At 44.5% G+C, this 12,896-nt stretch overlaps 1 protein-coding gene across 1 annotated transcript in view; it reads left to right on the top strand.

The window, feature by feature from the left end:
• The first annotated feature begins 69 nt into the window (after positions 1–69).
• The window catches only part of BCL11B (B-cell CLL/lymphoma 11B (zinc finger protein)), an 82,744-nt gene continuing 69,917 nt past the window's right edge, over positions 70–12,896 (top strand). The window contains exons 1-2 of the mRNA XM_010024867.1: positions 70–118; positions 5,306–5,674. Coding sequence (XP_010023169.1) covers positions 70–118; positions 5,306–5,674 — 418 coding nt within the window. The remainder of the gene's footprint in view (positions 119–5,305; positions 5,675–12,896) is intronic.

Genomic DNA, 12,896 nt, shown 5'->3' with positions numbered 1-12,896 from the left:
CTGCAGCAGGGCCACGCGCAGTGCGGCGGAGGTTTGCTGCTGCTCCTGCCGCCTTTGTGCACTTCGCATATGCCTGAGAGTCACTTGGAAAGTGAAGCAGAGCTGCAGCTCATAACCCGTGTTTCTGGGGCTTCCCCATCAAGTTGCTTCTTTTGGTCAACTCAGCCTTGGACTTCAATTAGGAAAAAAAAAAAATAATACCACAAACAATTGTTTTTCAGTCCTCAGAAAAATTAAAAATCAATGGCAGATAAGAGGTGCCTCGAACTGCTAAGTGTGATGCTGATGCAATATGTAGGCATAAGCTCAACTCTGCACCTTGCAGCTGCAGGGAGCTGCGGCAGTCTCTGCAAACACGTTATTGATAAACTTTGATGGCAAGGAGCAGCATTGCCCGCTTTGAGCAGTGTTAGTCTTTGTGCAGCGAGGATCCTGACACCGATCGCAGCGATAACCCAGCTAGAGAGCGTGTGATCCGAGCTATTTCCGTTAAGCATGTTGATGTTACAGTAAATGTGACATGTGGGTGTTGATTGAAGGGACATCATTTTCAGGCCTGCTTTGGCCCAACAACACCCTGAAAAGCAAGTCACTTCTTTGTGCTCACTCCCCAGCTAGGCTCAGCTCTTTCTGGATGTGCCTTCAAGACAGCAGTGACTGTGCGTGGAGAAGGGTGCACTTGGCACACTGTGGCACACTTGCAGGTGGCTTCCCATGCCTGGATGGCAGGAGCCATGTCCCCATGGTGGACTATGGGCTGCCCCAGCTTGTCCCAGAGATGGGTAGCCCCTGGGGTAGCCCACACTTCCTCCATCAGGTTGGCATGAGGATGGGCAGTGACTGTGGTGGGGTGCTGGGGCAGGCAGGGCACCCAGCAGCACCTCTGCGGTGAAGGCACTGGCAGCGCTCTGTTTAACCACCTTGTTATTGATTTGTGCAGCAACCAGCTGCAGAGAGGAGGTTTCACACGCAGTGCTTTGGCCTAGCACCAAACCATTCCCTCTACCCCCTTTTTCAGCCTCTTTTTGATACCACAGGATGGGAAAAGTAAGGAAGAAAACAGGTTGGCAACTTTTTGATCCCTTCTTTCTTTGATTCTGCAGTGCAATAAAAAGTCAACAAAATAAATTACTGCTGCCTGGATCCAGCCTCACCCAAACCCTGTGAACAAGCATCCATGGTCCTATCCTCTGAGGATTTGTAAATGATTTTTAGTAACACAGTCTTTTTCACTATTAGTGGGTAGAATTTTGAGACATCTGACAGGCAGAAAGTAGTTAGCATGTGCATTTGCTTTAATACTGGGCATGAGAGTATTGTTTGCATGGGGCACATATGTTCTAATGATGTCACCATGCTAAAGTAGGAGTGCTGGGGTTTTGTGACAATGCCTTTATGGAATTAAGGAGTTTGTCCACTGTATTTTGGCATGGTAGGCAGCCAGAGAGCCTGAAGATGCTGCTTAGAGTCCAGCCAACAAGTGTAATGTACTTTTAAACGGAAGTGATTCAGATTGTCCGGTTGCATTAATTTTATGAAACCATCTGGTAACAACAGTGTCACTCGTGTCCTCATAGATCGCCCATCGCTGACTCGCTGTGCTCCCTAGGCAGGCAATGCCAAAGAAGTCGCTGGAGGAATCTCTGGGTGCAGGGAAAATGCCAGGCACACCTTAACACACCTGGAGGAACCAGAGCACGAGTCCTGGCTGGAAATAGCTCGTTTGCATTTTTTTTCCTTTTCCCACGTAAAGGAGATGAGATGTTTTCCATCCTCCTTTTTTGTGTGGCCTGATCTCTCCTTCTTAAAAATAATATAAATTAATTTTAAATAAATACTCATGAGGAAACACCCTCCTTCCCCCAAACCCAGCTACCAACAAACAGCAATAAAACCACAGAGTTAAATTCAAATAATGTGAAGCAACTCATTTGAAACCCACAGACACAAATGGAGTCAGAACTTTAGATTGAGACTGGCCTAAATTGCCCCACTGGTATTAAAGGACTCCTTAAACAGCCTAAGATCTTGGCTGTTGTATTAACCAGGCATGACCCGATGCGTTATGGGCTGGACTTGCAGGCTTTTCTCTCTTTTCCTTTGTGGGTTTTAAATCTCTCCTGTAATGTTACTTGAATGTAGGTTTTTAATGGCTTAATTGAGTTGTCAATAGGAAGCCTTTTTTTTTTTTTTTTTATTCTGAGTTAAAAAAAATGCAAATTGACATGGATAAAATGCATTTGAAGATCTATTCAGTATTTTGTTTTTTGTTTTTCATTCTTTTATGTTTGTTTTCCATGTCCTGAATAAGGGGATGTAATACAGCTTCTGCATTCTTGGGTCTATGGCTGGTCTCATACTTGATGATTTATTAAGCTCAAATCAGAAATAGAGTTGATAGCAAAAAATGTTTTGATATTTTGAAACCAAAATACTACTAAACATGTGGGCCTGGTGTAGCAAGAAAACAAAAAGCTGATTTTTGGTAACGTGACGACAGACAAAATATGAAGGAATACCAGATGCTATTTTAAAAAAGTGCCATTGCAGAGTCCTTGGAAAGGGAGTGAGCGAGTGTAAGCGTAAAGGCATATGTGGATTTAACTAATATTCAGATGAAGTGTAAAACTGAAAAGAAAGAATTCGTAACACTTTAGCTGGTCAAACCTCCTTCATGTTTCCACAGGCGCCTGCTCAAGACCGCTACCAAGTGCAGCACTTTTGCTATATTTTTGGAAGAGCACAGTTTAAATAGTGGGCAAAAAAGTATAATAAACCTCATGTAAAAATGACAATAAAGTTGAAATCTGTGCTTTTCTTTTTATATGTTACATATATATATATGCCAAAATTCAGCCTTTGTAATTTAAGAGATGCACTTTAATCTGAAGGCTCTACGGGAATGTTAGGTAAAACTGGTAACAAGCATTTTCCCCCTCTGATACCCTATTTCCGTACGACCCTTGGTTTAGATCCTGTTTTCATGTTGTCTTTTCCAGCTCTTTGTCCCATCTCCTGTATGTGTATCTGCATGCCTGTGCGTGCCTCTCTCTCTGTTTTTTTTTTTTTAATATTTTGACACACTGCTCCCCCTTAATAGGAATTCTTCCTACAAATAGCACGCACATTTCTAAAGGACCCTTTTCATAGTCCTTTTCTTTTGGCTCTAAAATGATGTATATGTAATTGGTAATTAAAGGTGCAAGCTCTCTTCAATATAAACAATATTGCTCAATGTTAGATCATTAAAGGGAACTGCAGCACTAAATAATTACCTTTTGCATCGTGACACACTGTTCACAGGCATCCACTCCCTTCCCTGCAGTCCCTGTTCAGCACAGGGTTATGGTTACATTTTCACTAAGAGAAGGAGGCATCTTTTCATGACATAAATTGGTGAATTAATTACGTAGTATTGTCTTCAAACTCCTTTTAAACTTAGATTAAGGGGAAAAAGGTAATTAATGGTTTTCAGAACTAGTATTGTGCTGTGTATTTGTTAAGTTTGGTGTGAGTTAGGAAACCAAAGCCTTCCCGTGTCCATCATCTGCTCCAGCAGGATGGTCTGTGCTCAGGCGCTTCTCTGAGTTCTCCGTCCTTTTCTGCTGTCACTGTTGCTGCTGCTGCTCTCTGCTTTGCTGTTGGTGAGCTCTGATGCAACTTGTAATACAGCTGGTAGATATACTGATCAATTATTTATTCTGGAAGGCGAAAATGGGGGCAATTCTTTTTCTGAATTGCCTTTATCAAGGCTCAAACATTTTTGTTGCCAGGTAATACGTTTCACCTTCTACCTCTTGCCCCTTTTCTATTTTTTTTTGTTCGTTATTTTTTTGGTTTTGTATTTTGTGTGCTTTTTGCTTTTTTTTATTTTTTTGTGGGCTTTTTTTGGTTTTTTTGTTTGGTTGGTTTTTTTTTGTTTGTTTTTTTTTTTGTTTTTCAGTTTCTTCAAGAGTAGGACAAAACTCCTTTTATTTTTGGCCAGGAGGAGATTCCAGATCTGGATTATAGCATCTATTTATCTCAGTTTTACTTCTTTGAGATATTTGTGTGACTTGTTTTCCTGAGGAAATCCATAAGCAAACCACTCGGGCTAACAGAGAACATTTTTCCTTCTATTCCTTTAATCCTGATTCGATTAGAGGTCTCACTCACTGATTTACATACTGTTAGTTCCTGTTTTGTTCAGCCCAAATCCTGCAGTCCTTGCAGAGGCAAAACAGCCTTAGGCAAAAGTCAGTGGAAATTTTGCCTGAGTAAAGACCAAGGTTTGTATGATTTGGCAGTTACACGGCAGAACAAGAAAAAACAAACCAAAAAACACGTTTCGCCCCAGAAATGGATTCTGATCTGTAATTATTTTATAATGTAACAATTATCTTCTAAATACCGATTAAAAACACACTGTGTTTTATTAATTGTGAAATGAGAAGTTGCTTATTTCTTAGAAACTGCTGCAGGTCACTCAGAAATGCTTTTCCAGTGTTTGGGGGTAAATGGTACAAAATCCATCAGGTCCATGGGCAAGATTTATACAAAAAACTTTTATTAATCTGTATAGCAACTGTGGGGTTATTTGACATCAGGAAAATAGAGTGGAAGATTTCAGGCTCAGCCAATATTCCAGTATGTTAAATAAGTGCCTCATTCTCTTTCCCACTGTAGACACTTCTGAAATCCTGTAACTTCTCATGAGACCATATCCTGCTTACCTTACTCTTGCAAATAGTTTGCTGTAATTCTTGCTAATTGGTGGTCATTTAACCGTGCTTGTATCTTTGTAATGGGACATAGTGGTACTAATTTTGCATGCCACAGAGAGCCTGATCTTGCTCATGAGCTTTCCTCCTCTCAGAAATAAGAGGAAAGGTTTGGGTGCATAAGCTTTGCTGGAGGGGCATTGGCCAGATGGCTGGAAGACATGGTGGGAATGAGAAGGTGGGATAAAAAGAGAGGAACTGTTTCAGAAAGTGACTCGGGGCTCGAACATTTGCAAAATGGCTCTTTGCTGATATCCTTGCAGCGCTGGCAGCAGTGGGAAGGAGCTGTCAGGAAAGCTATGCCAGGTCAGCCTTTCCATTTCGTTTCAGGCAGGCTTGGTTGCAAAATATATTGAAATCATTCTGGCAGAGCAGAAAAGCTGAAAAGTAAAAGAAAGATCTAATCAAGCTTGGCTTTTGGGGGCTGAGGGCGGGGAGGCTGGGCCTCTCGTGATGCATCCTTCAGAATCTGTGAACATTCAAAGCAATCTCTTTCTCTTCTCCCCTCACCCCTTTCCTCCCTCTTTCTCCTTGTCCATGTAAAGCAGAGGCTGACCATGTGGAACCGGCACTCGCCGACGAGGATGAAAGCCTGGCAATAGCAGAGCCGGGTGGCATCAGCATCGCCGCAGGCGGGACAGACCCCGACTTGTTAACCTGTGGACAGTGTCAGATGAACTTCCCGCTGGGAGACATCTTGGTTTTTATAGAGCACAAGAGAAAACAGTGCAATGGCACTGGTGGTGCCTGCTATGAAAAGAGCATGGATAAGAGCAGCCCTCCCCCCTCCTCACGTGCCGAGCTCAGGAAAGTGTCAGAGCCAGTGGAAATCGGGATCCAGGTCACACCCGATGAAGAAGACCGTCTTCTCACGCCTACAAAAGGAATTTGCCCCAAGCAGGAGAACATTGCAGGTACAGCATGTTTTACACTCAATCAACTGCCTAGGTAATCTTCTAACGAGAGCCCTCTAGAAAGTGCCATGAAACAGAGGCTTCAGCAACAGGTCTTTGTAGGAGCCATCATTCTGGAGGACTCTCATGGCCATGCAGGACTCAGCAGGGCTGTCCACTCCACATTTAATTCAGTATAGCTATCTGCCAGCTCCCACAGAGAGGGTCCTCTCAATCCCCTGGGGGAACCAAGGGGCATCCTGTACATGTAGGAAAAAGCAGAAAGCTCAGGTCAAAAACCATTTCAGGAGTGTCCTTATGCAGGTGACAGTGGCAGAGGGGTAGGAGACTTTGGCAAGATGCTCAGTTCAATCCAGATCAGATACCCTTTGTCACATGTAGACCCACTGAGAAGGACCAAATCCTGGCCCTCCTGAAGTCAGTGGGAAAATCCTTCTCCCACTGAGTGCAATGGGAAGATTTGGTTGCAAAGGGTAAAGTAGGGGGTTCATTAAGTCCTTGCTTATTCCTTTCACTGGGGTAGATGTCAGCTTCCTGGTCTGCATTGCTGCCTGTGTCACCTGTCCTGGGTCTCTGCAGACAGTTGGGGTTGCCTGGGCAGCACCCCAAATGGGGCTTTTGAACGAGGAGACAAGAGCACTGGCTGGCCCAGGTGAGCAAATTGCAGGCATTTCTCTTTCTAAAACTCTTGTATGTGGTGCAGTTAAGGCTTACGCAGCAGACCTCCCTGGATCAGAGGTGGGCAGGTGGGTGGAGGTACCCACATGCGTGAGCTGCTGCTCAGTGGTTCCTGCAGAGAACCCAGCGTGGGGCTGCTTCCGTTGTGCAGCGTTTCTCCCCTCTGCAGTGGTGTGCTCCTCTGCAGCAGTGAAAGGAAGGCTCTGCTCCCTGCTAGCGAGTGGGGATTTTATATTACACAGGAGGATCTCCCCTCAGATGGGCCTATTTTTGTTCAATTTGACTGTATCCCATACAGAAGACCTGTGGCAATTTCTTTGCTACTACTGTCCCAGATTTTCTAGGAATTGTCCTATGGGATTAGAGCTGACAGTTCAGGATCCTGCCCGTAGTAGAGATGCTCCCATGAGGGGATCCCCAGAAGACTTGTGAGAGGCTCCTATCTTTACAATTGAAGCTTAAGAGACTCCAGCTTTTAGCATCGGAGGTCTCTGAGTCAGTCTGCAGCGTCTCTAGTGGGCTTGGCCATCATACAAGTAAGGAACTGCTGCAGTCTTCAGATCTCCACGTGATTTGTCTCTTATGAGAAGGCACATGCCACCCATTTACTACCTTGTTGTCTTCTAGGAATTTTTTGGGTGCAGTCACCATCTTGGCTTGGGGCAGCTGGTAGCTTTGGGGCCATTAGCTGTGTCAGCCTGTGCTGCAGTGTTGTAAGCAACAGTAGGGTTGCTTACATCCTTGACCCCATCCTTTCCTCATCCTTTTTCAGCTTTCCCCATCCTTTTTCAGCTTTCCCCATCCTTTTTCAGCTTTCCTCATCCTTTTGCAGTTGTGAATGCATTTCTTGGCAGACATGACTGCCTCATGGTGTAGCAGCTTTGAAGGCTAGATTTCCTTTCCATTTGGTGGGAACAGAAAAGAAGTACTCAGGATCTTCTCCTCCAGTCTGCTGAAGGCCTTCTGAATTGTGCTGAGCACTCTCAATAGCTGTTGTGCAAGCTGATGCTGCTCAGCCCCTTGCAGAAGGTGCCCAGTGCTTACTAAGGTTGGTCCAAGAGACCTATGTTGTCATTCAGTCCAGATCTCATCTTTTCCTAATCTGTGCCTGAGTTTAGTCCACAGTGAAATACGTCAATGTTATACCCAGTGCAGAGGGTGCTGTCCCATCCCAGCTACCGGGGGTCAGCATCAATATAGCTAACTCTTTTGCCATGCAGAAAATCTGCTGGGGGAGGGGTGAAGGGGATGTTCACGTGTGGAAAAGGCATTTAAAAAGAATAAATTTAAAAGGCAATCTGGAGCACCTAATCTCTTTCAGACTAAACTCAGTATCAAATGAAAATATGTAGGAGAGATTTTGAATGGAGAAAAATAAAAGGGTTTATCATTTGATTGGCATTTTCTCAGCAGTGCATGGAGATAGGGACATCCACTAAACAGTGCAGTAATAATGCTTTCTCAATTAGGAGCCCAGCTCCAAGATAAAAAGGTGCAGTGTCCTTCCATATTTTTTTTTTAATAGCAGCGGATAGTTTTCAATAGTAGGATAAAAGCCTCACATTACAGCCATGGAGGGTAGCCATGAAAAACCCACAGAAGTCATTCACTGGAAAGGCTTTAGTGGGATATACCAAACCCCTTATTTATATTTCAATAGAAAGGCTTTCTGCATTAGCCAAGAAAATCAGAATCTGCATTTAACATTAAAGGTATTTCCCAGTGAGCGGCTGTAGAGCATTGTTGTTAGATTTGTTAAAAAAAGAGACTAAATACGATTTCATAAAAGGGAAACTTAATCTCTAAGGCAGCTTTCTCCCACCCCGCCACCCCCTCCCTTTATTTTTTTTTTTTTAATAATGCAACAGCCTACAGTATTTTTACTTTATATGTGACGAAAGATATTCTTAGCCTTTCTGTACTGCGACAGGAAGAATGAATTTCTTTATTCCACCAAGAAATATGTAAAATAATCCCTTAGAAGTATGGGGAGATATGTTTGTTCAAAGCATTTAAAATGTTATTTTAATCAAAGGCACAAAACACTCTACATGCTGTGTCAGCTAAAGGAGACCATTACATTTTAGCAGCAAATCATGCTCTTTTCCCCCACTCCTAGCCAGCCCCCCCCACTTTAAAACTAACTTTTTTTTTTTTTGTTAAATAAAAAGGAGAAAAAGATTAAAGAATAATAAAAAAAAAAAACCTTCAGTGGCTCAAATGTGTAAAGTAATTTAATATGGTGGAAGCATTAATTATTTTAGCTTAATTGAATTCTGAGGACTGCAGTAGTTGCATTTTTGTAGACAAGCTCTGTTTATTATTTCTTTGTGTAGATTAACAGTAAAGGAAACATAGATAACTTTCAGTTATTTATTGTAAAATAAATGTGTCAATTCATGTGTAAAGCAAGCTGTTCAAAGATAATTGAGTCTTTATATTTGAAGAGGGAAACCAGAAATCACCCACTAGCCACTCCAGCTTGCTGAAATATGCTGCCACCACTGCTGCCCTCAAATAGGTTTCAGCTCCTCTCCTTGATCTTGTGTTATTTTCGTAGACCTTCTTGTTTGGTCAAAATGGTTTGTGTGGCCTTCTGCAGTGTGACTAAGCCGCCAAACCTTACAGCTTCCTATGGCTGAGTGCAGTAAGGGTACGTCAAGTGCTAAGCTTGGCTCTGCCATTGCAGCTCTCTTCCTTCTGGGCATAAGGATGTTGGGATGCAGCACCATGCCGAGTGTTCACCCTGGTGCATGGTCCTCTGGAGTCCTGAGGTCTTTCTTCCTCTCTTTCTTGCCTTTCTTTCTTTCTCAGTAACTCCACTTGCTCTGGTCACTGAATGCCTCTTGACCACACAGCAGACCTTGTGCCACTCCCAGGAAGGCAGTCACAGCTTAGGAGTCTACAAGAATTTGCATGCATGCAACCCAAATCTTCAACTGACATTTCTAGGTATCAGTAGAGACAAAGGCAACTTTATCTCTGCAATCAACTGTTAAAGACTTTCTGATAATAAAATCTGACATCTTTTCCTGGCTGGTAACTTGCAAATCCAACCTTTTCAAGGCACTTTCATTTAGTTACCACTGTTTGTAAAGTGTGTGGTAGCATGTTAGCTGGTGCTGAGAGGATGTGACTTGCTTAGGAGCAGTCTGTCCTGTAAAGTTTTTATCTTCTTTTCAAATTGGCTGACCTATTTGAAAATAATTTCTGTCTCTTGTACAGAGTGTGTGATAGTATCAAACAGATGTACCAGATTGTTGCACAGCAAAAGACAGCCGGCCCAATGAGTTGGTTAGGAGTTTTCAGTCCCTGCTTCTTTCACTTCACTGCTGGCAGGTATTTTGGAAAAAAATTACACCACTATTGTATTTTATATTTTTTTTTTAATCTTTCATATTTATCAGATCCATGGCCTTACTAACTGACCTGTCCTGGCTAAAGAAGGCCTCAGGGAGGTGGCTCCTGCTGTCCTTTGATTGATGGTATTTCCTGTCCTCCTCATGGCACTTCTGGGCTCCCAGGCCAGCAGGCTGTTTGTTAGCAGGGCTCTCTGAAATGATGCAGATTAAAGAAGAAGTATCAGTCAGCTTGTTTTTAATGCTGTATGGTTTCAGAGAACCCCGGCACCTCTATGGGGACAGGCACCACTTGGACCAGACTTTCATCAGCTTCACTGGCTGGTCCACAATGTCAGGACAATGTACCCTCATGGACAGATAGCCACGTGAGCAGCAGAGGTTCTTGAAGACAGCGTAGCTAATTTCTGCAAAGATGGTGCTAGGGAAGGAGAGAGGGTTGATTGGAATTCCTTGTTCATCCTGTCCTGGCCGCCAGTGCTGGGCTCCATACATTATGTACTTGAACTAGATGTGCATCGTGAAAAAAGGCTCCCTGTCAGAAGCAGGTTTTAACTGCAACCTCTGCTCCATGAATGTTCATTTCAGGCTTTTGAATGGTAAAACTGCCAGTGAGAGAAACTAAATAACTCGTATGTGCTGGAAGCCAGAGATAAACACCGCTGCAGGTTGCCATGAAATAGGCTATTTGATATATTTAGAATTGTTATTTTTCTCCAAATTAAGATTAGTTAAATCCATGTGTGTTGTGTGAGTGATTGTTAACTCAATGGCATGGATTATCCTTTTTTCAAATCATGACAGCTAATTATTATTGCTGTCTACCCTGAGACATTCACTTACAATGTACCATTATGGACCCGTGCACCCATATTAACTGTAGGACTCAGTCAGCCATCGTGATGTGATGTCTTCACATGTGAGGAGAGGAAAATGTGAGCTGAAACAACCCGAGGCCTGTGGCAGCAATGTCAGGCAGGTTGACAAGAGGTGTCCTGAGCAGTGCCAAGCTGGCACAGGTCTTAGGGGCCATCCCCTTCCCAAGGCTGCCATGACACCCAGTCCTCCTGCCAGCACCTCCCTATGGTGGTGGGTCTTGCAGGAGTGACTTGTCAAAGCCAGGCCAGGAAGAATACTGTGTGAAGAAAAACAGGCTTCCAGAAGTGTGTGGTAACAGTGCCTGAGACACTTGGGCTGTAGCTGCAATCCTTTTTGTGAGGCTTTTCCAGGCTTGTTTCTTCCCTCACATTAGCCAGGCTTTCCCTGAGCTCAGAGGAGTTACGTGGCCTTCTCCTCCTCCTCTGCTGCTTCACCAGGTATTTAGCAACATGTTTTGCTAGATGGTGTTGCTGAGCAGTACAGGGGGAGATGATGGACTGAAGATGTCAGCCACTGCTCCCATGAGAGTGGGGTTAATGAGCAAGCCTCCTGCCACAGGAGACCTTGGCTGAGGTCCTGACTTGGGTTGCAGGGAGAAAAACAAGCAGGGTGATCTCACCCGGAGCCCTTCTTGTGCCTTGAGCAGGGTGGGGAGCACGTCAGGGGAGCCTGCGGTGGCAGCTGCCTTACCCTGGCTCTCTGTGGCTGAAGCACAGCGAGGGGTTGCTGAAATATCGATAGCTTCAAGTTTTAAGGCTGACAGTGATCCAGCTGGAGAGCAGCATGGGGCTCTCCAGGAGACGTAATCTCCACTTTGGGGGCTTCTAAGAGGGGGTGGTGTGGAGGGTGTCAAGGGGTGGTTTGGCAGCCCCTGTCATGAGCATGTCCCCCGAAGCTGACAGGGAGGCATGGCAGGGCTGCAGCCGTAGTGTCTCCCGCCAGGGCAGCAATAAGTACCTTCCTAATCCTGGGACAAGTTAAAGGTGAGAAACCTGCTGATTACAGAACCTCTTCTTCCCCTTGCTTGAACTCCACCACACCTGTGTGGCGCTGCTCCAGCCCCCCACTGCTCAGTCCCGGCCCTTGGGCCACCAGCCGCCTTCTCCTTGCCACTGTTTCTATCTCAGCTTTCCGTGGCCATTTCCTGCTGGGGTCCAGCTCCGCCAGGCTCCGAGGCTTTCCTGGCATCCACCAGAGTCAAGTGTGAGATTAATCACATTGAGTTTTAAAAGCAGGCTAAAAAACCTGCTGAGGAGTATTATGAACTCGGTCCTCCCTGCCGGTTTTAGCTTTTTGTTTTGTTCCTCTCATCATCCTGTTTTTCAGAGTTATTTTCCGTGCCCTGCACGTGGTTAGCTGGATTCCCACGGGGCCGGGACAGCAGGTGCTGGTGCTGGAGGAGTGGTGAGGGGGTCTGGTTTGTCCAGCTCTGCCCTGGTTTCACTTGGGGTAACTCCCCTGAAACCGGCGGTGCCATGCCAGATTGATTGGGTGGCACAAGCGGAGCTCTGCCCATGAACGCACGGCGTGCCGAACTGTGAAACAAGCGCTTGCTGCTGTTTTTTATTCTGTTATCTCTCTTAGTTATAGTCATCTTCATTTTCATGTATGACAATGCTAGGTAAAACCTTTTCGACAGAAGTGCCATTTTCAGGCTGATGAGAGGGGATTTAAGAAGGTCATTCAGTACACGTGGCCAGAGCTTTCTTGCTCTGGGGTGGATGCATATGAGGAGTGACTCTAAAAACTCATTTGCTTGCACTAGCGTGGCACTGCTGTTACCCTCTCAGTTCAGTGAAAGGAGACTGGACCTCCTCAGATGTAGAGAGCGGTCAAAATGTCATCCAACAGAATGATTTTTTGCCTTTATTTGAGCCATCTTGTGGAATTACTTGGGCCATGTGTGGAAGACCAGAAACAGTGTGTATATCTCTGATTATTATTAGCATGGAAAGGTTGGTTGTTTTTTTAGACAACACTAATGGTAAATGATGAAAAGGCACTGATCAACCAGTCATTGCTTACTTTTCTTGACAACTTTGTGAGCAACTGTTAGGAGAAAAGTAAAAACAGAGTTCAACCATTCTGCTTTGGCACTTGTGGGGATGTGACTAATAGCAACAGGCTTGTGCACAGTGGAGTATTGACTGTGAGAAAGGAGTTCGTGTGCATTCGCAGGGGAATTTTGCACTGGGATGTAGCTGAAGAAAAGCCTGTTTGGTGGAAGTACTATAAAGCCATATAGATAGAAAACATTGCAGTTCCTTTCTGATGGTGAGTAAATACATAAAGGCACAGAAATGGTT

This window comes from Nestor notabilis, unplaced genomic scaffold, assembly GCF_000696875.1.
Source record: "Nestor notabilis isolate BGI_N333 unplaced genomic scaffold, ASM69687v1 scaffold11782, whole genome shotgun sequence".
Classification (NCBI taxonomy): Eukaryota; Metazoa; Chordata; class Aves; order Psittaciformes; family Psittacidae; genus Nestor; species Nestor notabilis.
The sequence above is the reverse complement of the archived record's forward strand: the minus strand, read 5'-3'. Positions and strand labels throughout refer to the sequence as shown.